This window comes from Drosophila eugracilis, unplaced genomic scaffold (assembly GCF_018153835.1).
Source record: "Drosophila eugracilis isolate 14026-0451.02 unplaced genomic scaffold, ASM1815383v1 contig_47, whole genome shotgun sequence".
In the NCBI taxonomy this organism is placed as follows: domain Eukaryota; kingdom Metazoa; phylum Arthropoda; class Insecta; order Diptera; family Drosophilidae; genus Drosophila; species Drosophila eugracilis.
The window spans coordinates 2,992,590-3,014,153 of record NW_024573338.1 but is presented as its reverse complement, the minus strand read 5'-3'; the positions used below and the strand labels follow the sequence as shown (position 1 = coordinate 3,014,153).

Here is a 21,564-nt window from a genome sequence, read left to right as displayed (position 1 = left end):
ACAATTCAAAAGTTCCTCTCAGACGACATTGACAAACGGAGCGCAAATTTCTGCCGAAGTCTATTTGGGCCGGGCACCCACTGGCTATGCAAACTTGGAACCAAGTGCCTACTCCTGGTGCTCCTACTGATGGTGGTGCTGCTGCAATGCCCAAACAATTAGCATGAAATCACGTACATGGCACGGACGGGGTTCTACGGTTTTTCGTCTCTGGCTCCGCCGGAGTCACTCACCTAAGTCGATAGTCAATGTCGATGGCTTTTGCTTTCGCTTTGGCTTCGCCTTCGGCTTTGACTTTGGCTTTGGCCTTTTCATGCCAAGTACGCGACCTTCGCTGGCGATTGAATTTGACATTGTGCTCTGGGCCCAGGTCTCCCCAGTCCTTGCTTCCGCCCATTTCCTTAGCCACCCGATCCATCCGCAATGAAAGTCAATTGCCATTTGCATTTATACCCCTGAGAGTGTGTGCGTGAATGTGTGTGTGGAGGCTTGTGCCTCTGTCTCTTAACGGGACTGGCCCAAAAAAGAAAGTTACACTGCAATAAATTAGGTCTTCTAGATACACCTTCTTAAAAATGATTAACCAAGTTTTCCTTTGAGAGCAATATGATATCAAGCTGAAGCTGGAAAGATGTGATATCGAAATCCTCTTCTCCCACAAGCCTTTAAACATATCATAGTAAAAACATATCTTTTCTCATAACTTTTTCACATTTTATAAAACCTCTAAAGATTTCTTAGTAGCCATAATTTCTCCCCGTGCACGAAAACTGGATGAGTGCGGGCACGCAAGTGAATCAAATGTCTCTGCTTTGTTCTGGTCTCGAGCTCCGACTTTTTATGGGACACCGGAGCACACTCGAGTGTATAAATGTGAGCACATTTTTATGGCATTTCGCTGGCTAATATGCCAGCAATTTTCTACCTATTTTATTTACCCAACCAGCACACATGCCAGATCCAAGTGTGTGTAAACATCTGATTGGGAGTTATCCTCCATGAAGCCTCCAGTTGGGCCAACTTTCCAGAGCCATTAGCTACAATTACGTACTCTTAACAAATTGAGTTTGAGATTTTGGGGAGTTTTCTTTCGCCAGCCAGTGTGCGTGTATAAACATAAAATATTATGGGATTTCAATAAAATAAGTTTTGCTAAAAGTTAAAATTCGGCTTGTCTGCTTTTCTACGTATTAAATTTCAATTTTTAATATTAAGCTGTAGTCTCATTTTGCCTTTGCTTTTTACAGACAGTTTCAAGTGGCACGTGCTGGGAGATCAGGCCACGCACTTTGGCCATAAATAAACATTTAATAAGCCAGCACAAGTTCAGTGTCCAAAAATACATATTGAAATGTAATCGAAAACAAATTAAATGGAGAGTAGAAACCAACCACATGACCTTATTGCCATTTAAGTTTTTCTTGTTTGGTTGAGAAATGAAAATGACTTGTTATTTTCCCAAACTAAAAACAAAACCAGAATCATCAATTATTTCACACGTTAGGCGACTAAAAACTTGTTAAACTTTCCCACTCACAAAGAAAGGCATTCCAATAAATGATTTACAGTCGCATTCAAGTGCTGGCTGACCAAATGCAGTGAATTATTGTTTTTGGGAAAACTTTTGTACAATGTCAACTCAATTCTGGATTCAATCAACTCGCTGCGTCTGCTGCTGCTGCTGCTGCCACATAGTCTAATTTCGTTTTTATTCTGACACACACACAACCAGCTTTTGATAAATCGCATTGGGAGTCCCTTTTTTCGATATCCTTTTGACGGCCACGCTGAAATATTAAGCACACAAATATGAAATCCCATATTGATGTCCTCTCGCAGTCGGAGGACAATTTAACTTTTATTGGTGCAGCATATATAATGCGATTTGGAAATGGAAACCGATTGTTGGCAAAGGTCAGCCCCATTTCGGATTCCTCCCTTCCCAAACACTCAATCGAAGATTGCTTGGGGCCAGCTCTCAGATATTCAGTGGGAAAACTGTTTGGCGAGAGAGAATGGTGGGGGAGGAATCGAAGAGCAAGGAGGAGCAAGGAGGAGCTTTTCTTTCTGCTGACAGACACATGAAAAATCACGAAAAATTCAAGCTGACAAGAAACAATACAGACAGCTTCAGATTCAGACTCTGTCTCAGCCTCAGCATCTCTGGCACAATCAGGATAAATATAGATATAGATATATACATCCCAGCAGGCTTATGGCCCGTCCCTTTGTCTCCTTTACGATTTGTGGGCGATATCCTTGGTTAGGGGATTTTCTTGGCAGGAAAGAAGGAAGGAAATTTAAAGTTTCATCACCGAACTGAAAGCCATAAATGTGTTCCAGCCGAATAATCTACCGAATGCCCGTAAAGGTCAAAAGGCGAGAGTTTGATGATCCGAGGACTGTCCATAAAGCGGGCCATGCAACTAAAGTGATTGAATTAATATAAGAGGGGAATATTGCAACGGGAACGGTGGGACAAAGGACCGCTCCTGTTGGCAGGCCAGGCACGATGTATATATACTATATATGGGACCATATAACCAAGTATATGGCAGCTCGGCCACGCATCATAACATGTCAATATACTCCAAACATCGAACCTTCTTCTTACCCACCAATGCCGAATCCCATTAAAGTCAAATGCTCTACGGGGAATTTTCAAGGCGTCGTCGCCAGCTAAGCATCCCCTCTTATTTTTATTATTTCTATTGTGTGTTTTTGTGCAAAATACCAAAATCACATAATGACAAGGACAGCGCCAGCGAAATCAAAGTGTAAAATGTTGAAAATCGAATTTTCTGCTGCCTGCCTGCCATGCCAGAGAAACAAAAATACAAAAATAAAACAAGAAATGTATATATAAAATGGGAAAAGGGAAACGGAAGCGGATGTGAGGGCGGGGTATCGAGGTGACTGTCAGACATGCCATTATTTGTTGATGTATTAAAGCTTTTATTTACGTGCAGGTGAGCGCCATTTGTTTATATTTGTATTTGTATTCAATCAGCGTCAACAAGAGCCGAAAAAAACAAAAAAAAACGAGAGAAAAGAATCGAAAAATCACATGAAAAGTGAAGGCAAATCAAATAAAATCAAATCACTGGGTCGACACTTTCTGTTTTATATTTTTTCTTATTTTTTCCGATTTTTTTTTGTATGCGGAATTCCCGCAGTAGCAAGAAAATGTCAGCGCCCAAGTGGTAAACACTCTAAGGGCCTCTTTACCAGCTTTTTTGGGCCAACTAATGGCTGCAATTTCGCGCTGCCAGTTCATTATCATGCGAGCGATAATGTACTCGACGCTGATGATGACAATGATTATGTTGACTGGCTGACAGGCAGGGCCCAGGAATCGAGAGCTGGGAAAACTAGCTGCTCGGCCAGATAATAATATGTCTAGGCCAGAGCCAAAATGGGTTGCACATGGCCTACTTGCCAGCGTCTGTCCTTCGGCTGTGGGTGTAGTTTGGGTTGCTCTATACGTTAGAGGGCTATAGGTAACCCCATCCCGTCCAAACCACCAGCCAAGTTCCATCAGGCAGCGCCGTAATGAAGCTATAATTAGATAAGCGAACTACTATCGTGGCCCACCTGATACCCACTCCTTCCCTCTCGCAGATCTTGTACCTCATGGATACACAAGCTCACATCTGGTGCCGTATTTTTAGCCAGCGAAATGTAACAAACGTTTGACTAACCAAACTCCAGCTGACAGATGAGCAGGTCAGGATGGGGCCAGTGTTTATGAATGGCTGATTCCTTTCCCTTTACCCACTCAACCATCCACATTCGCATTATGTCCTCGTATCGCGCCTTGTGTGTGCCTCTCTATTTGCTGGCAGCTAGTTAGTTGGGCATACATTGTCAACGGGCATCCGCTGCGTATACGTAACGTGGCTTGATTTTCGACAATCGAGTTGATTGAGTTATTTCGCTGGAATTGCGATTTTGTCTTTCTCTAATCATGTATATAATTGAATCTACAAATTGCCTGAATAACTATACAAAGAGTAATTATGTAGGTAAATAGGAAATTAGGATTATAATTCGTTAGGAATTTGGTATATTAAATGAGGGCTTGTATTTACTTTAGGAATATATTATTTCTAGCTCTAGGCTCATGATTTTATGGTATATGTATTGCATTTCAAGCATTAAAAGCATTTTAAAAATCATTAAAACCACATGTCGGAATTATTGTCCCTGACATTTGACTCACATCTATAATGGACTTTGTCAATTGAAATGGTGTTTGAACTTAAAAGCTCCCCGTGCCAACATATAGTTAGTTTTTCCATTAACCTTTCGTTACTGCCGGCAATTCTCGTTTCCTCGAATTGAATAAGATAATTGAAATGTCATTCAATCAAATGCTAGACAAAGGACCATTATATCTGCACCATAAGCTTATTAATAACACACTTCAATTTATTTCCAGCCAGGTCATCAATCAAAACTCGGACCCATTCCTCCATCCAATTGCAGGTCAGTGCAGCTATGTATTTCTCAAGGTCGAATATCTAGAGTTGCCTTCTTGGCCACCCCATCTCCCGCCTAAATAAAGAGCCAAGTTATCCGCTTACTTAGCCTTGTTCTGCTGGCCAATTAAAGGCGGTCTCGGGCTATGAAAATCAAATCAGATGAAGATGAGCCATCAATCAAACAATCACTTAATGAACTACTTCAAAAGCAGACGATGGCCCATTCCCCAACTCATCCACATTTTCCAGGCCAGAAACAATGGCCAGAAACAACAACAATAATAACAATCGCAGACAAACACGCCAATTTCCACTCACAGTTTTGTTTTTCCTGCCTTTTTTGTGGGCATTAATTGCCTGGAGCTGCTTTTATGCCATCGATTGAAAAAGTTTTTCCCCAACACACCCTTCGTCCTCATCCGTCTCCTCCTGACACCTAAGTACTTTGGCACAAAACTTTTGCAGCACATAACGCTTAAAATGCGTTTAATTGAGAGTCAGTCTTGAGAGTGTTTGGCTAAAGCCCGAAAACTTTCGCCAAACTATGCAAACTGATTTCGTCCCAACAAAATATTATGGCAAATAATTCGTTAAGACAGTTTACACATTGTTAAGCGATACTCGAATCCGGGTTAAATTGGGCTCTCAGGTATTTTTTTTTCTTAAAACTCAATTGTTTGCCCTTAGCCCTTGCCCTTTTCTGATTTTCCCATTTTCCCGTTTTCCCGTTCAGGTGGCCCTGATGATGGGTTTTCTGGTGGAAGGGGTTGAAATTAATATTGAAATTGTGGCCACAAATTCCACTTGTAGTTGGGCAAAGTATATCCCGAAAAGTTGCCTCCGCCTTGTATGTATTTCTGGTGGACGACGACCGCAATTTGCCGAAAAACTTTTGAACTTTTTCGAAAAGTTTACTTTATCAAGTTCTTGTTCATAGTTGGGTAAGACAAATCAAAAAAGCTAAGGATAATGTCGGTGTGGTTGGGGGATATTATGGGTTTGTAAACCAAATTACTGTCCTAATGCCTAACAAATCGATCGACTACGTGACAGTTGCCAGTTTAATTAAAATGAAATGCGCTAATGGAAATCCAAACCCACACACGCACCTCCCCCGCTTGTATACATGAATATATATACACATACATATATATATACATAGGTGAACCGCATTTCGTTATGATTAAACAGGCCCACGAGTCCTGATGCGCGAATAAACAAGCGTCATGTGGTTGGGCGAAGGAAGGAGCTTTGTATTGAAAGTAGGAGAAAGCAGGAGAAAGATGGCGAAAGCATGGGAATGCCACAGTCAGCCGAGTGTGTGTGGAAAGCATTTTCAGTCGGTCATGTCTATATTTCGGTACGTGAAATATTAATAATTCCATTTTGAACAGCTCAAGGCAAGGATAAGCTCGGCGGCGTTCTGGGCTTTATTTTTAGCCACTCGAAACCAGAGCCAACGTGGGCAGGTAAAAGTGTATGAGTGTATGCGTGTCTGTATGGTGAAAGGACGAGGCGGAGGAGCGGTCGGCTGACATCCAAGGCCTGAGGGCTACTTAAAGCATAGGAAAACTATTAAAATTTATGCGTGGCTAACAAGGAAACAACAAAACTGTCGCGGCCATTACTCACACACACACACTCACACATCTCCTCACAGCAGGGAAGTCCTGGGGAAAAAAAGGACATGTAAATGCTGACAAACAATAAAATGTGGCCAGCGAGGCAGCGCGGATGGAGTAATCCCTCCTGCTGACAAGTGCCAGGACCTTGGGCTCAGTTCGCTGAACCGCCGAGTGGAGCATAAGAGCCTACATCAACGAATCCTGCCGAGATCCGGAGACACCCCGGGGATATCTTACGGAAAATATGCCATATGTAGCTCTAGAAATTTAAGCTAGCAGTTAGAGTGGTTGTGGTGTGAGAGTATGTTACGTCTGGATGTTCGGGTAATTTGATTAAGTGGTTGTATTTTATTTGTTAGTTATGTTAAAATTACGGGAATTTTGTATTTAAATAATAGTAAAATCAAGAGAGAGGATTGTTTTTAGTTCTCTAAAATAACTTCAGAACTTAAGTACATGTGAATTTAGCAACTTTTTAATAGTGATAGAGGAAAATTTTTGTCAATGTAGTTCAAAGGTAAACAACCGTAGGATTCAAATCGAATATTGTAATCAATGTTGACATTACAAATTATTCAGAATCATAAACTCAAACCATGATTAGTGGTTATTGCCTCTTTGGCCTGCATTAATTAAGTCAACTTTACGCAAACATAAACTGGTTAAAATTCCTCCCAATTAGTAATAGTTTGAGTAGGTAATTAAAAATAACTTTCCATCCACTAAAAAGAAGTAAATAGCTTTCATTGTTTTTGTGCACACGAAAGTTGTTAATTGAGTTAAAAGGCAAACTTTTAATTTATGTTCTTGCCATGCCATCGCGTTTTCACTTTCGCAGCCACTGGATAGCTAGTGGTGGCCTCATTATGTATGTAAAACGACACACTTGCCGCGATCTTTAAAATTCAATAAGGCAACTATAAAAAAGGGACCTAAAGCCGTTGACAAACTGATGGCTAGCAGGTTTTTTCCCGTTTTTTGAACCGCCAGCAAAGCTGCTTACACAGATTTTTGTTTGCCATTCTGGCCTAAGACCCGCGAGACAGGGCATGGGGAACTTGCAAAAACTCGGAAAACCCAGGATGGCCAACTTAACGCCTTCAAGTTGTAAAACACTTAGCGGTTATTTCGTGTTTTTCCTGCCTTCTACATTATTTTCCACCATCAGGGAAAGTACACGGTCTGGGGATCGGTGTGAAGTGGAGTGGATTTGAGGGGCAAAGGCACAGGCACACGCGAAGAAATCCGCGCCAAGGCAAATTTTTGCTGTGTTGTAAGATAATTTAGCGCAATTTACGTGCAAATTTGCTTACGTTACTCGCCAGTGGAGGGAGATAGCGCACAGGTGTGTGCCCGAGAACAGGCTCCGAGAATGTCGAGGGCCCCTGTGATTCAGGATATTTTTTAGAGATATATTCACCGGAGCGCGGACACAACCGACAGCAGCAAAGGACAACGCACGACTGCGGCTGCCGACCAGGAACCGAGTTTCCATCACGCCGAGTTTCCCCGAAAGCGATGGCGAAACCGAGTAACTGCGTCGTCGTGGTCTTCGTTGTCGTAGTCATCGTAGGTTCCATCGTTGTTGGTTTCGTTTGGTTGAAAGTAAGCAGAATTAGAAATATGAACAAGAAAGAATGCTACGGTCGAGTGACCCGACTATTGGATTCCTTAAAGTCACAAAGGGTATTTATAGATCCGTTGCCTACTTTTCGGGATTTTCTTATAATATTCTTCACCTTACTAAACATGTTATTTGAATTTATTATTTATATGTTGAAGGTATTATTTGAAGGGAAATACATATATAAAAGGCTGAAATCTTACCCTTAGCCACCTTTTCTTTTCTTATAGAAAACTGGATATATTATTTTTCCCAAGAATACAACATACCTCTAAATTTAGTGGTACTTCTGTATAAAGAAGTAACCAAAATAGCAGCTGGGGCAGCGGAGTCGAGTCTGACTCTGACTCCGTCTGCGTCTCAAATAAATCGCTAGTAGATTATTCGTGCTGGTACCCAGTTGCCCGTGCCACATTATATTCCCAGCCTGGCAGGCTTCTTTCTTTTACCAAACTTTCCTCTTTTTTTTATTTTTGTTGTTAAGGGCCCGCGCTTGTGTGTATGCTACGAAAAATTGACAGCCACAGCGCAAAGAGGACAATCTCATTCGCTGTTCGCCGGAGTTCGCTCTCGTCTGGAGTTTTGGAGTCGCCTTTGGATAAGTAATTTTCGCTGTTGCTATTTAATTTATGACTCGTGTTTCCGTCTTGTTTCATTATTTGCCTTTTATTAATTTGTTTATTTGTTTATCTGTGCATCACTCAGCTCGTCGGTAAGTTGCTCACTTCTTTCAACGCACAGCAAAAGCCGTGCCAGGCCACCAGGCCACGAGGCTAGCTTTTTATGTACTTTTAATACACTCACATAACCTGGAGCGGGCTTAAGCGCAGATAGACAGCTTCATGCAACCCATACATGTGGCTGGCGATGGCAGTGGTGGTGTCTGTTGCCTTGGTTTACTGTTTTACTGTTGCTTCGTTTCCGTTCTGGCGGCGGGAGAAAGTTTTCTTGGACGCTTTTATCTCAGGCGTGGGCGAAGCCGTCGACATTTCAGCTTTTCCAGCCGGACTCTCAGGCTCCTGCCCTGTTGCATGCACAGCAGGCTGGGTCGTAAATATCTTCTTTGCGGATAGTGATGAGAAGGATTGCCTAGGTGGTTGTACCTATTTTTGTACCTTTAGTACACTTTCCAAGAATCAGTGTTAATAATCAGTTTGTTAGTTTGTGACATATACTAATAATACATAGCTGATGTCAAGATATCATAGAGTCATTGATTTACGCTCAGAAACAACGCTTAACATGTTTAATTTTTAAATTTATTTAGAAGCTCCTCTCGCCACTTAACAATAACAGCCTAGCAGACAATATTTTTAACCAAAATTAAAGAAAACAGTGAACAAAGTTGAAGTTTAATGAATATTCTCATATTTCTTACCAAGTACCTTGCACCTAAACTAGATGAAATTCCTGTCCCTATCATCCCTCGCTGTAAAGCTCCTTTATCCCTCACTGCTTTTATTATACTCTTCGGTCCTGGGGGTATTATAGGGATGTCCATTCAGGAGAGGTGGATTAATTAGAGTCCTAAAATTGAGGATCAAGATAAACCATCATTCGAGGTAAGTAGTTTTGTCGCCTAAGATAAATAAAACCTTTTGCTTTACGGTGCCTTTATGTAAAGTGTATGACAACTTTGTCTTTGCCCTTTATTTGTGATGTACTCAGATTTTAGTTTTAATGAACTTTAGTTTATATACTCGTATACGCCCCTTTCCAGTCCAGTAATGCACTCAGGCATTTTAGTGGCCATCCAATGGGGAACTTAAGCTTTACGGACGATGGTTATTTTGCCGCCGCTTGTTGCTCACTTGAGGCATAACGCTTATACGCCGTGTTGCACAAGTCGCATAAAGATGATGGCATATTTTTTGGTTTAGTGCGAGCCACTTAATAGACCACAAAACGCAGCCAGAGCCTCGTAAAGCACCAAAGCACATATATACCCACATATGTATGTACGTATGTGTATAGCAGCGGCAACCAGCAAATGGCCACAAATGACACGTTTGGTGTTAAATGGAGGTCGTCCAGCACGCATACCGAGTTCCCATCGTACATGTGCGACTGTGTGAGTGTTGAGGCAGGCTGTACACTCATCTGTGTGTGGCAGTGTGTGTCGCAGTTACAGCTAAATTGTTTGTACAACATGCATGTAGAACAAGCATAAATCCCAACCACATCCACTTCCACATTCACATCCACAGCCACACCAGTCACACGGCGAGACAAACTGAGCCCAACCGACTGGCAATTAAAGCCGCTGAGCTCCAGCTCTCGCACACATGTGCGCTGGTATTACACACACAAACAAACACAGATATGTATAAGTACAGGTGAGACCCATTGTGATGACCAACAAACACTGGGCTTTTGTTTCACTGGTATTGCGGACACAATCGCTTAATCGTATTAACCATTGCGACAATAAATCAATCGGAATTGTTTGCTCACAGCCGGACTTTATGGCTGTTGTTTTTACAGTTCAGCCTCGATTTATTGAACTAGGGTTTCTCTTAAATAAAAATGGTTAAACTTATAATTTTCTTGTGTGTTAATCCATGTATAGATGTGACAAAGTGTATGTTCTTGCAGGGGTTGCTCTAAATTCCAGATTTTCGTTTATTCCTGGGTATATTCAATATAAACTTAAGTTTTAGAAAAACTTCTTAATAAAGAAGATAATTTCATCTTAGATTATCAAATCTGTGAATTAGATTAAAAATTTCCTGTACTCATTTTTTGTGCGATCGTCGCACTAGCGACCTCGTTGAAATCAAGTTAACCGAAGGGATGTTATCTGTGCTGTGAAGGGATGTACGTGTGTGTGTGTGTTAGTGAGAGTACTCGGTAGTGTGCTTGTGTTTGTGCTGCTGCTAATGAGCTGTAACCAAAGGCAACAGAAGCGACCACAAGTCCCGAGCGCCGAGTCAGGCCAACAATACATTTACGGCAAATTGAATTCAACAATAACTACAGCCACGACACACATGAGAAAGCCCGCCGGCCGTCAATCACACTCACACAAATACATACACTGGGGGAAAAAAGCGGGAAAGGTGAAAGTATGGAAGAAGGGAGGTGGGAGGCAAAGCAATGTGTCGTGAGCTGTCGCCATTGTGACTTTTATTGCAAGAGGCAGTTGCCATTGCTGCTGCTGCTGCTTTTTCCACTGCAATTATCAGCTGTAGCTCTTTATGTAGGTATACCTACCAACACACTGACACTTAAATCTAGTCACACAGTAGCATTCGTTAAATTAGTACACCCTAAATGAGATTATATAGTACAATAAACAATTCGATTTCTTTACCATCTTGTAACCTTATATCTATTTCCCTTTATAAAAAAACTTAAAAAAATTTTAAAACTAATATAAAAAATTATTTTTATATGAGTGAGATCAATAAGTGTACTACTACTTTGTCCGCACATGTTAATACTCTCTCTACACGAAGACAATTTGTCTTGGCTCCACAAAGCCAAAGGCAGAAACCAGCAGGAGGGATAGAAAAAATGGAGCAGGAGCTGGCAGCTTTAATTGCACGAAGCAGGAAAGCCAGCCAGAACAAAAACATTGCACGCAGTGCCGGCAAATGGAACAAAAAGCCAAATTGGCTTTTGGCTAACACAGCAGGGAAAAGGCAAAAAAGGTCTGGGAAAAAGCCAAAGTCAAAATCAAAACGAAAGATTTCTTTGCGCACTTGTGAAACAATCTCTGGCAATGATGCTGGGCGAAGATACAAAGTTCAGTTGCATATTATTTATTATTTTTTATTATCAATATTTGTTTTTTCATATATTCATTCCCAATTGTTTTGATTAACAATATATTATCGCAATGCGCACCTAATAAATAAAAGCCAGCCATTGACCCCATTAATTTCATGTGCAGATTAGAAGAAAACTGGCATTTAAAATAATGACTTGGAAATTCCTATGACTATATGTCATATGATTATCACCTTTATACATTTCACCAGCGATACAAGTGTTGGCTTTGATGACGGAAGATGATTTCTGTAGTGAATTGGTTTTTTCAACTAATATAGTAACCGAACACAAAACATTTAATTTTTCTTTAGCTTTACATATGTGTATATGCGAATAAAACAGAAATTTAAAATAGTTCAAGATATATGAAAAACGGTTGGGCTTTTTTGGATAATCTCCAACCACATCTTAACGATTCTTATAGATATACGCCGATAACTTCTTCTGGCACTTTTGCAGCTCCACGTCGTCCTTATACCTTTCCATGGCTGCGGTGGCCGTCTCCTGCCAGAAGGCTTTATCTTCCGCCGACATGCTGCGCCACAATTCACCGCCCTTCACAGCCACTTCTTTGAAGCCTAATTCTGGCTGCTTCAATTTGATCTCCCTACGGCCGGAAGAATTCAGCCACAGCAAGTAGGAACTCACGGGTTTCTTGATACGTTGATTCTGGTTGTTGTTCATAACAAGGGACGACCCCGAGACATCCAGCAATTGAGAAGACGAAGGATCATTATCACCATCTGAACATTGACTACAGCTTAATACAAATTGCTGATTCTGAAGGCCCGCTCCCGCTTGGCAATTCCACTGCCCCAACTCCTCCTTATATTTCTCCATAGCCACGGAAGCAGACTTCTGCCAGAAGGCTTTTTCTTCCACCGACATGCTGCGCCACAATTCACCGCCCTTCACAGCCACTTCTTTGACGCTTAACTCTGGCTGCTCCGATTTGATCTGCATACGGCCGGAAAAATTTAACCACAACAAGTAGGAACTCATGGGTTTTTTGGGACGCGGTCCGCAAGACGACATTGTTGGTCTATGAAAGTAGTACTAATTTAACAGTTTCGCTTTACCAAGTTTTAAAAATAATAAATAAAATAGTTTTGACTTTGTATGGTTGAGTTCCAGAATAGAAATGAGAATTGTATAGATTCGGGAACCTTTGACTACGAGAACAATTTCAAAGTCTACTGGTATAACAAAGTGTTTAACAAATACAATTGTTTGTCATATTCGAATATTTTTGATTAGTAATCTAAATTATATTTAACGACTTAAACAATCCTTTATTCCATTTTATGTATGGTCTCTTCTGTCTATTACTTCTTAGTTTACAGAACTGAAATTAAAATAAGGGCGTTATACATATTTTGAATTTTTGTAAAATATAAGTATCCACGGACCTAGGAATCCAAGATTTTAGCATTCAGCTCAAATACTGTTGGCAAGCTTTTCAGTCTTCGGACCAAATAAATATATCTTGATTCCATTTAACAAATCGTTTAGTCTTTTAATTTCGGAATCTTTAGAAACTATCTGAGCGTTAAGAGCTTCAATGATAACTTCTTTATTTTTGAGCAGTTCACTTTGGTTTAAGATTTCTTTGTTTTTTATATTAATCTCTCTCTCTTTCTCTTTAATATCATCTTTAGCAATTTCCAAATCACTCTGCAAGTTCTGATTGGCTTTAGTCAGTGTATTTCTTTGCGCTATTGAAGCGTTTAGTTCTTCCCTAATTAACAAAATCTCTTCGCCTGTCTTCTTTTCTTTTTCATCTATGTTCTGATGTAGTTTACCGATTTCTTCATCTCGGCCACTTATTATTTTGTTTTTCAATTCGACTTGCACATCAGCATATTTCAGCTCATTCTGCATGTCTTCAAACATTTTTGACAAAATATTTATATTTGCAATCATTTGATCGCTTTGGTCGGCTGCTTGTTTTAGATTATTGTAATGATCGACAATGACCTTGACCACGTGTGAGTAATCTTTAGCTGGGGCTGCATCGATAAGTGATAGCTTAGTCAATAGCAAAGCCGACAAAAACAAAACGAAACGGGACTTCATTTTATAAAGACGTTCCTCCATCGCAGACACTCGAAATATTACTGATAGCTTAGAAATATTTCAGTCTGAAATGGCGGTTTGTATTTAACATTGCCGAAAAATCCCGAATTATCTCTTGATTATAAAAAGTTTTTTTTAGCAAATTCAGCTCGGTCTAGTATTTTGTTTTTTATAATTATTTAAAGGTATTCAAATTTAAGAAAGCATGCAGCAGCTTTACATTCATTTAGCTGAACGTATTGCTTAGACCAATTAATAGCTTAAAAGCCGATATCGTCAAGCTTTAGTTAGAAATATTTATCCACCTTAACGTAAACAAATGTCAATATTTTGACCCATAATAGTTCAAATATGGAATGTTACACATCGTTCTGCACGTAATTTAAATTCTAGTAGAACTGCATTCCTGCCTTGAAAAGTCCATATTTGGCCAATACTCCAAAAATTGATGATGGTACCCCTTATCAGAAATGCGGAATATGGGCTTAACCCTTTTTTTATTTTAGTTCATCATTTATAAGTGTACAAATACTAAAAAGCCTCTAATGAGAACACTGACATTTTTGGAAACAGTCCTTGCAGATTGGATAAAAACACTTATCTGTGGAGTCGTACACAAAGAGTGTGGACTGTAATAATGGATCTTCATCTCCATTCACGTTACCACCGAATTGGTTATTAAGTTCCAACGCTTCCTGGCTCTTCTGCAGCTTCACCACCTCCTTATATTTTGCCATCGCTGTAGTGGCCGCCTCCTGCCAGACAGACTTATCTTCGGCCGACATACTGTGCCACAATTCACCGCCCTTCACAGCCACTTCTTTGAAGCCTAAATCTGGCTGCTCGGATTTTATTTGCTTACGGCCGCAAGAATTCATCCACATCAGATAGGAACTCATGGGTTTCTTGGGACGCGCTGTGCAGCTCGAAGAAGTCTGATTCTTCGTGTCGCTAAAAACAAGGGACGAGCTATCCAGAAATTGAGGCGAACGATCTTTAATTCCATCTCCACATTGGCTATAGCTACGTTCCAATCCCTCTTGGTGCTTCCACTGTTCCAAGTCGTCCTTATATTTTACCATGGCTACGGAAGCAGATTCCTGCCATATGGTCTTATCTTCAATCGTCATGTTGCGCCACAATTCACCGCCCTTCACAGCCACTTCTGCAATGGTTAAGTTTGGCTGCTCCGACTTGATATGCTCACGCCCGGAAGAATTCATCCACATCAGATAGGAACTCATGGGTTTTTTGGGACGCGCTCCCCAGGACGACATCACTAGCCTATTTAAAAAAAATATATTTAAGTAATAGCAGAACATTTTTATCTATTTAGTATCTTACTCAAAATGTGAAGTACTACAAAAATTTTAAAATAAATATTTAGAAAAATAGTTATTCACTTGTTTTGTTGACTTCTATGAAAGAAATGAGACTTGTCTGTTATTTGAGATTCAAGTACGAAATCGTATTCACAGCCTACTGAAAATCCAAATTTCTGAAGCTTCGAATTAAAAACGTTATTTAGTTTCTAACTATGTTTCTAAAAAGTTCCCTCAAATTGAATTTCAAACCGTGTTCAATTTAAATAAGCGTTACCACGATATCGTTTACCAGGGCTCCCGTAAAAAGTCTGTGAATCAAAAATCGCGATAGTCATCGATAACATTGATATTTTGTTGGTCATGTTAAATGTCCAGCAACCGCTAAGATACCTTATATTTTATAAACGGATATACAGTTATCATTTCAAGTTAAAGCTTTTTGATTTATGTGTATATGTTCAATCTAAAGTAAACGATCTGGTAACGTCGATAATATCGAATATACATCGTTTCGTGTTCACCGTTTCCATCTCTAAGCGCCCCCCTCAAAAAGAGAAGTGAGTCAGGCGGTTTAACGTGCGGTTTTTCAGCGTATTTGATTTATCTCGTTTTTTATTAAAAGTCGCGGAAAACCAGAAGAATATGTCGACCTTGGCCTCTCCTTTGTCCATTGCTGGCACCCGCCAGTCCGGCGCATCGGTGCGCACACAGAACGGTAAGAATCCCAAGGTTTTGTCAACATCTGCGGTGCGTCTGCCGGCAGAGCACGTTTCTTACTCATCAGGCGGTCATGCTTTGTACAGAGAACGTTCGGGAACAAAATCGGGGGGGAGTTTTCGTATTCTATGAATTGCTTTACCAAAAACGAAAATTAAACTTGAAGAGTTAGAAGCTCTCAGGAACAGGCTCCTGTAAATTGAGGTTATGACTGCAACTGTGATTCCATATCTTTCCAGTTATGGCTGCTCTGTCCATATCGAACATTGTAAAGAGCTCGCTGGGTCCCGTAGGCCTGGACAAGATGCTGGTAGACGATATCGGTGATGTCACAGTGACCAACGATGGAGCCACTATTCTGCGCCTGCTGGAAGTGGAGCATCCGGCTGCCAAGTAAGTTATAGATCAATTATCCCCATTCAACGCAAAATTAATTCTCTGGTTTTTGGTAATTTTAAGGGTCCTGGTTGAGCTGGCTCAGCTGCAGGATGAAGAAGTCGGCGATGGCACCACCTCTGTGGTTATCCTGGCTGCCGAGCTGCTGAAAAACGCCGACGAGCTGGTCAAGCAGAAAATCCACCCTACTTCCATCATCTCGGGCTACCGCATTGCTTGCAAGGAAGCCTGCAAGTACATTTCGGAGCATCTTACCGCACCCGTAGATGAGCTAGGTCGTGATTCCTTGATCAACATTGCCAAGACCTCGATGAGCTCCAAGATTATTGGTGCTGATGCAGAGTTCTTCTCCGCCATGGTTGTGGACGCTGCCCAGTCGGTGAAGATCACAGATCCCCGCGGTCAGGCAGCTTACTCGATCAAAGCCATCAATGTCCTAAAGGCCCATGGCAAGTCAGCCAGGGAATCCGTGCTGATTCCTGGCTACGCCTTGAACTGCACCATTGCCTCCCAGCAGATGCCCAAGAAGATTGTGAACGCTAAGATTGCCTGCCTGGACTTTTCGCTGCAAAAGACCAAGATGAAGATGGGCGTCCAGGTGTTGATCAACGATCCCGACAAGCTTGAGGCCATTCGTGCCCGCGAGCTAGACATCACCAAGGAGCGCATCAACATGATCCTGGGCACCGGAGTTAATGTAGTTCTAGTTAGTGGCGGAGTTGATGATCTGTGCATGAAGTATTTTGTTGAGGCTGGAGCCATGGCTGTGCGTCGCGTGAAGAAGAGTGATCTCAAGATCATTGCAAAGGCCACCGGGGCCGCCTTCCTCACTTCTCTGACCAACATGGATGGCGAGGAGAGCTTCGATGCTTCTATGGTGGGTGAGGCCGCCGAGGTGGCTCAGGAGCGCATCTGCGATGATGAGCTTATCCTTATTAAGGGTACAAAGGCTCGGTAAGATACGATCACCTGAAAATAATTTGTTACCAAACTTACATTTTAATTAATTTTTTAGCGCTGCTGCTTCCATTATACTGCGTGGTCCCAACGACTTCTACTGTGATGAGATGGAACGCTCCGTACACGACGCCCTGTGCGTGGTTAAGCGTGTGCTGGAGAGCAAGAAGGTGGTTGCTGGAGGCGGTTGCGTGGAGGCTGCCCTATCAATCTACTTGGAGAACTTCGCCACCTCGCTGGCTTCCCGCGAACAACTGGCCATTGCCGAGTTCGCCAAGTCGCTGCTGGTCATTCCTAAAACATTGTCCGTGAACGCGGCCAAGGATGCCACGGATCTGGTAGCCAAGCTGCGCTCCTACCACAACTCCAGCCAGACAAAGCCCGAGCGATCTGACCTCAAGTGGACCGGTCTGGATCTCATCGAGGGTTTGGTCAGGGACAACAAGAAAGCTGGTGTTTTAGAGCCGGCTATGTCAAAGATCAAGTCGCTGAAGTTTGCCACGGAGGCCGCCATCACAATTTTGCGTATTGACGACATGATTAAGCTGAATCCGGAGGACAAGAGCGGCAAGAGCTACGCCGATGCCTGCGCCGCTGGAGAGCTGGACGGTTAGACATTCTCATCTGCGAGCGAACCACATTTCTTCTAATCTGTTTAGGCATTTAATATTAATCAACTCACTTTCGATTGTCGCCCCATTTGATTGTAACAACAATTTAGTTGTGTTGCTCTTCGCGATTTGTATTAACACCGCACATCAGTAATCCTTTCTCATCCACGCTTCAATGTATAATAAATTGAACTTCACAATTTGTTGAGGCGTAAACTAAACTGGAGGGAAACGGTTTGTTATTTTGGGAGAGTGTTCTAGCGAAGAGCAGTCAGTGAGCGAACCAGAGAGTGGGATATCCTATAAATAGCGTCTGCATCTATTGGTCTATTAATACAAAATGAAAACACAACCCAACGGCACGAAAAACGCACATTTCTGAACAATTTGTATTTATTTCAACATTATTTTTTAATAAAATGGCCGAGAATACCCAGGAGGGAGCCGTTGGTGGCGATCTGAACAACAATATCACAAACAATGCCCAGGAGGAAGTGAATCTGCCGGAGCAACCGCAGAACGAACTGCTCGACATGGTTTTCACGTTGGAAAGCGAAAAACAAGCGCTGCTAGAGGAGTCTCGCAAGCGGATCGGAGCACTCCGCAAAGACTTTGAGGTTAGTTGACCCGTTTCCATTGGGTGTACCCATTTAATTGACCATGATTATAGGAAGCTAAGGTGGAAAATGAACGTTTAAAACGGCGAGTGGTGCAGCTTGAGCAGTCCCTCAAGCAGTCTGTAATGCTTGGCGGCACAGATGCACCCAAGTCCCGGCAAGAACAGGAAGAGTTGTTGTTGAAAGCCAAAACACTGCTGTTCGAGAAAACTAAGGTGAATAAACAACAGGAGCAGCAGATAGCCGTGCTCAAGACCCAGGTGGATACGGTCAAGGATGTGCTGCAGGTGACAAAGGACATGCTGCAACTGAAGACTGCTGAGTGCGATCACACACAGGCACGTTTGGAGAAGAGCCAGCTGTGGATAAAGGCAGAGCAGGATAAGTGTGTGCTTACGGAGAAAAAACTGGCCATCTCTAAGGGTGTTTACGACAAACTTCGTTCAGAGTACGACACTCAGTCCAGGATATTCAAGGTGAGTTAGAAGTACTTAAGGTCCTTAAGTTACATGTTATCCCCTTCCAGGATCTTAAATCCGCGTACGAGCAGAAGCTAAAGGTTCTCACCGTGGCTTTGGAGGAAGCCAAAAAGTAGCTGAACAATTTAATAAACTACGTTAATTAAATGCACACATCTCGTTTATAAGTTTAATAATTTAATGCTCTCTGTGTCTATCTCTTTTGTCCTGCGTGGTTCTAGGAGCTCTGGGGTGCTGCCGTCTGGGATTGCTGCTGGGCTTGCAGCATTTTTACGGCAGCCGCCTGCTTCTGCTCTAGCACGCCGATCACAGAGTTGAGGAAGCGTGTCTTCTGCAGATGAATCTTCTCGATTTTTTCGATCTGCTCCTGCACGTACTCCACACGCCTCTTGAAGTAGTCCTTAGAGCCGTCCAAATCCTATTTAGAAAACAGATGTTACAACCAGATGGTACTGTTAAGTGGGCGAATCTTAAGTCATACCTTTTCGATGTAGTAGCCGGTGCCGATATCTATGACAAAATTATTGAGATCCTTGACGCGCCCTGGCACATACATACTGCTGGTCAGAGGAACCAAGATCTGACGATTCTCCCAGTTCGACTGGAAGGTTTCCAGGGCCTCCTTGGAGCCGGCGTACTTAGCTTTGCAGCCATGCAGTGTCGACAGCGATTCCTGTATATTGGTCATCTCCTAGGGATAACAAATATAAAGGGGTTTTAGAAGCATGTGCCATTTGCAGAGCCCCTTCTCCGTTGAACCCCCTCTCTCTAACATCTTGACTCATCGCTCGCACCCACATGCTAGACTCACCTGCTCGAATTCCTGCTTAAACTGCATCAGCTGTTCCGGACTCAGCTTGGTCAGATCGATCATCTCGGCTTTCCCGGGTGAGCTTGTGGTGGCAGCCATTGTTTGTGCTTTAACTTATAACTTAAATTCCAAATTTATTTTATTTTATTCAGTCGCCGCGCGTGGTTGCCACCTTTGCGAATTCTGCTCTATAAGGCTGCCACCCTCTTGAAGTCGCGTGAGGAAGAGCTGTCATACGCCTATTGTAAACTTTTCAAAGATATCGAATAATTGGCGCCAGTTTTAAAGTGTTTACCTCAAAATTATCGATTTTTGAAAATCGAGTCAATCGAGCCTAAGAAAGTTTTCTTTAAGTCAATTAAGAAATTGAATAGCAAGTATAAATTCTCATTTTTTAGGTGAATTTGAAAATCATGCACGAATTTGAATTCTAAATCTGAGAAATCTGATCACATGATTCCAAAACCAAATCAATTAATATTTTTTCAATTATATTTTTATTGTATTTATTATATGCAATGTTATAATTCTGTGTTTTGTCAGTCATTCTGTATTTGTATGCGTTTTACAATTTTTGGTTTTTTTTTGTTTTTCTCGTAAATTATAAAATCTAACACAAAACAAAGCAATTTCTTTAACAATCACTGCCGCTACATATACATACACGTTACAATTTGTTAAATATATATATAAGTAGGCACAGCTCAAGCGCCGCGCGTCCAATACATGTTCATATACATAATCTCTGTTATATGTGGGGGGTGTTGTGTGTCGGTTTATATATATGTATAGATTAGATAACAATGATATTAAGCCTAAGTAGAAGTAAGTTTTAGTACCGATACTTGCGATCCATCCTCGCTATATACGCTCCCACCCGCACATGCTGCTCTGCCTTCATCCTTGAACTATTACGTTACATGATTTAACTATTTTACTGTTACCCATACAACTAACTGTACTCGTCCTTCACGATCCATCCTGTCACTATATCATACATACATAACATTTACCTTGATTTGCTTTTGATCTCTAATAAAATGTAATTTGTTTGGAAACAATGAAAAGGAATTTGGTTTTGTTTGGGGGCGTGTCGATTCGATATCTGTATCGCGGATATAATTATTTCCCATTCTGGATTCAATATCGTGTGCTCGCTGATAAATCGCAAGGCAAATTTGTATAATTAGTTATATTTAATTTGTTATTCTCTTGAATCGAAATGAATAAACGTTTAAGGGTTTTTTTTACTTTAAATGCAGAGTTTTCATTGTGCAGCATTAACATTGTGAAGAGATAGAGAGAAAGTTGTCGGGAGAGAGTGTTACATATATAAGTGGGAATGGTTTTGGTTATCAACAGCGTTTAAAATTTGTGGTTTTCTCGTTTGGTTTCATTATCAAATCGAAGGGACGTAATACATAATAATCATTGTTCGTTTATCATACTCGTACATTATATAGTATGTATATGTTGTATAGATGTATATTTATAAATAGTATAGTTTGGATGTATGCGTGTATGTCTTGTATAATATAATTGTGTATTCTTTTTTTTTATGTCTGCCTATGTACTGTACTGTATTTATGTACTGTGTTTCGCTATGTACTTGTAATTGTCCTAAGTGTCCATTTCAGCTAGATTCGCTAGTTTGTCTCGTGTTTTTTTGCTTTCGCATCCTTTTTGTATACAAGTTAAGGGTTTAAAAAACTCGAAAATATATCAAAAGTTTTTTGAAATGCAGTGTATATGTTTTTTAGTTGTTAAATATATATATATATTCGTGTATATATAGTACTTTCCTAGGTATATACAGCATACCTCGCCTTGGCTTCCATTAAGAATTTGAGAGAAGTATGTCAAGTAATTTCGCTAGTGTTTCAAATGCGTGATTTTGGTAAATGTGTGGGTGAGTGATTGGTGAGTGTGCGTGTATTAGTATTAGTATATCGAGTGTATATAGGTATTTTGTATATTTAATCCAAAATGATACACTAATTGGTATTGATAGTGAGGCAAAAATTTGAATATAGCGCATCAAAATGATATAGACGATTATATATATATA

The 21,564-nt window shown here is 41.1% G+C and overlaps 5 protein-coding genes across 5 annotated transcripts; 2 read left to right on the top strand and 3 right to left on the bottom strand.

The window, feature by feature from the left end:
• Nucleotides 1-11,780: 11,780 nt before the first annotated feature.
• On the bottom strand, nucleotides 11,781-13,619 carry LOC108115575 (FACT complex subunit Ssrp1-like). The gene is made up of 2 exons (XM_017227083.2): nucleotides 12,917-13,619; nucleotides 11,781-12,852 (listed from the first exon to the last, which is right to left on the bottom strand). Exon 2 carries the CDS (start codon nucleotides 12,540-12,542, stop codon nucleotides 11,916-11,918), a length of 627 nt encoding a protein of 208 aa, XP_017082572.1. The 5' UTR covers nucleotides 12,543-12,852; nucleotides 12,917-13,619; the 3' UTR covers nucleotides 11,781-11,915.
• Nucleotides 13,620-14,056: 437 nt separating this feature from the next.
• LOC108115587 (high mobility group protein B2-like) lies at nucleotides 14,057-15,042 on the bottom strand. The gene is made up of 2 exons (XM_017227100.2): nucleotides 14,928-15,042; nucleotides 14,057-14,867 (listed from the first exon to the last, which is right to left on the bottom strand). Exon 2 carries the CDS (start codon nucleotides 14,858-14,860, stop codon nucleotides 14,126-14,128), a length of 735 nt encoding a protein of 244 aa, XP_017082589.2. The 5' UTR covers nucleotides 14,861-14,867; nucleotides 14,928-15,042; the 3' UTR covers nucleotides 14,057-14,125.
• A 396-nt stretch (nucleotides 15,043-15,438) lies between these two features.
• On the top strand, nucleotides 15,439-17,815 carry LOC108115626 (T-complex protein 1 subunit alpha). Its single transcript, XM_017227177.2, has 4 exons — nucleotides 15,439-15,623; nucleotides 15,865-16,018; nucleotides 16,085-16,975; nucleotides 17,037-17,815. Exons 1-4 carry the CDS (start codon nucleotides 15,551-15,553, stop codon nucleotides 17,590-17,592), a joined length of 1,674 nt encoding a protein of 557 aa, XP_017082666.1. The 5' UTR covers nucleotides 15,439-15,550; the 3' UTR covers nucleotides 17,593-17,815.
• Nucleotides 17,816-17,886: 71 nt separating this feature from the next.
• On the top strand, nucleotides 17,887-18,836 carry LOC108115627. The gene is made up of 3 exons (XM_017227178.2): nucleotides 17,887-18,206; nucleotides 18,260-18,682; nucleotides 18,733-18,836. The coding sequence occupies exons 1-3, from the start codon at nucleotides 18,009-18,011 to the stop codon at nucleotides 18,799-18,801; spliced, it is 690 nt and encodes a 229-aa protein (XP_017082667.1). The 5' UTR covers nucleotides 17,887-18,008; the 3' UTR covers nucleotides 18,802-18,836.
• Nucleotides 18,837-18,840: 4 nt separating this feature from the next.
• Nucleotides 18,841-19,703, bottom strand: LOC108115628 (probable prefoldin subunit 5). Its single transcript, XM_017227179.2, has 3 exons — nucleotides 19,497-19,703; nucleotides 19,167-19,376; nucleotides 18,841-19,103 (listed from the first exon to the last, which is right to left on the bottom strand). The coding sequence occupies exons 1-3, from the start codon at nucleotides 19,593-19,595 to the stop codon at nucleotides 18,903-18,905; spliced, it is 510 nt and encodes a 169-aa protein (XP_017082668.1). The 5' UTR covers nucleotides 19,596-19,703; the 3' UTR covers nucleotides 18,841-18,902.
• Between the last annotated feature and the right edge of the window lie 1,861 nt (nucleotides 19,704-21,564).

What these genes read in the sequence shown, in the direction of transcription:
- LOC108115627 (XM_017227178.2), top strand. Translation starts at nt 18,009, where the DNA reads ATGGCCGAGAATACCCAGGAGGGAGCCGTTGGTGGCGATCTGAACAAC. An exon ending in CACTCCGCAAAGACTTTGAG is followed by an intron (nt 18,207 to 18,259) that starts GTTAGTTGACCC and finishes CCATGATTATAG; the next exon opens with GAAGCTAAGGTGGAAAATGA. An exon ending in CTCAGTCCAGGATATTCAAG is followed by an intron (nt 18,683 to 18,732) that starts GTGAGTTAGAAG and finishes ATCCCCTTCCAG; the next exon opens with GATCTTAAATCCGCGTACGA.
- LOC108115626 (XM_017227177.2), top strand. Translation starts at nt 15,551, where the DNA reads ATGTCGACCTTGGCCTCTCCTTTGTCCATTGCTGGCACCCGCCAGTCC. An exon ending in GTGGAGCATCCGGCTGCCAA is followed by an intron (nt 16,019 to 16,084) that starts GTAAGTTATAGA and finishes GGTAATTTTAAG; the next exon opens with GGTCCTGGTTGAGCTGGCTC. An exon ending in ATTAAGGGTACAAAGGCTCG is followed by an intron (nt 16,976 to 17,036) that starts GTAAGATACGAT and finishes TTAATTTTTTAG; the next exon opens with CGCTGCTGCTTCCATTATAC.
- LOC108115628 (XM_017227179.2), bottom strand. Translation starts at nt 19,595, where the DNA reads ATGGCTGCCACCACAAGCTCACCCGGGAAAGCCGAGATGATCGATCTG. An exon ending in TTAAGCAGGAATTCGAGCAG is followed by an intron (nt 19,377 to 19,496) that starts GTGAGTCTAGCA and finishes TGTTATCCCTAG; the next exon opens with GAGATGACCAATATACAGGA. An exon ending in CCGGCTACTACATCGAAAAG is followed by an intron (nt 19,104 to 19,166) that starts GTATGACTTAAG and finishes TTTTCTAAATAG; the next exon opens with GATTTGGACGGCTCTAAGGA.
- LOC108115575 (XM_017227083.2), bottom strand. Translation starts at nt 12,542, where the DNA reads ATGTCGTCTTGCGGACCGCGTCCCAAAAAACCCATGAGTTCCTACTTG.
- LOC108115587 (XM_017227100.2), bottom strand. Translation starts at nt 14,860, where the DNA reads ATGTCGTCCTGGGGAGCGCGTCCCAAAAAACCCATGAGTTCCTATCTG.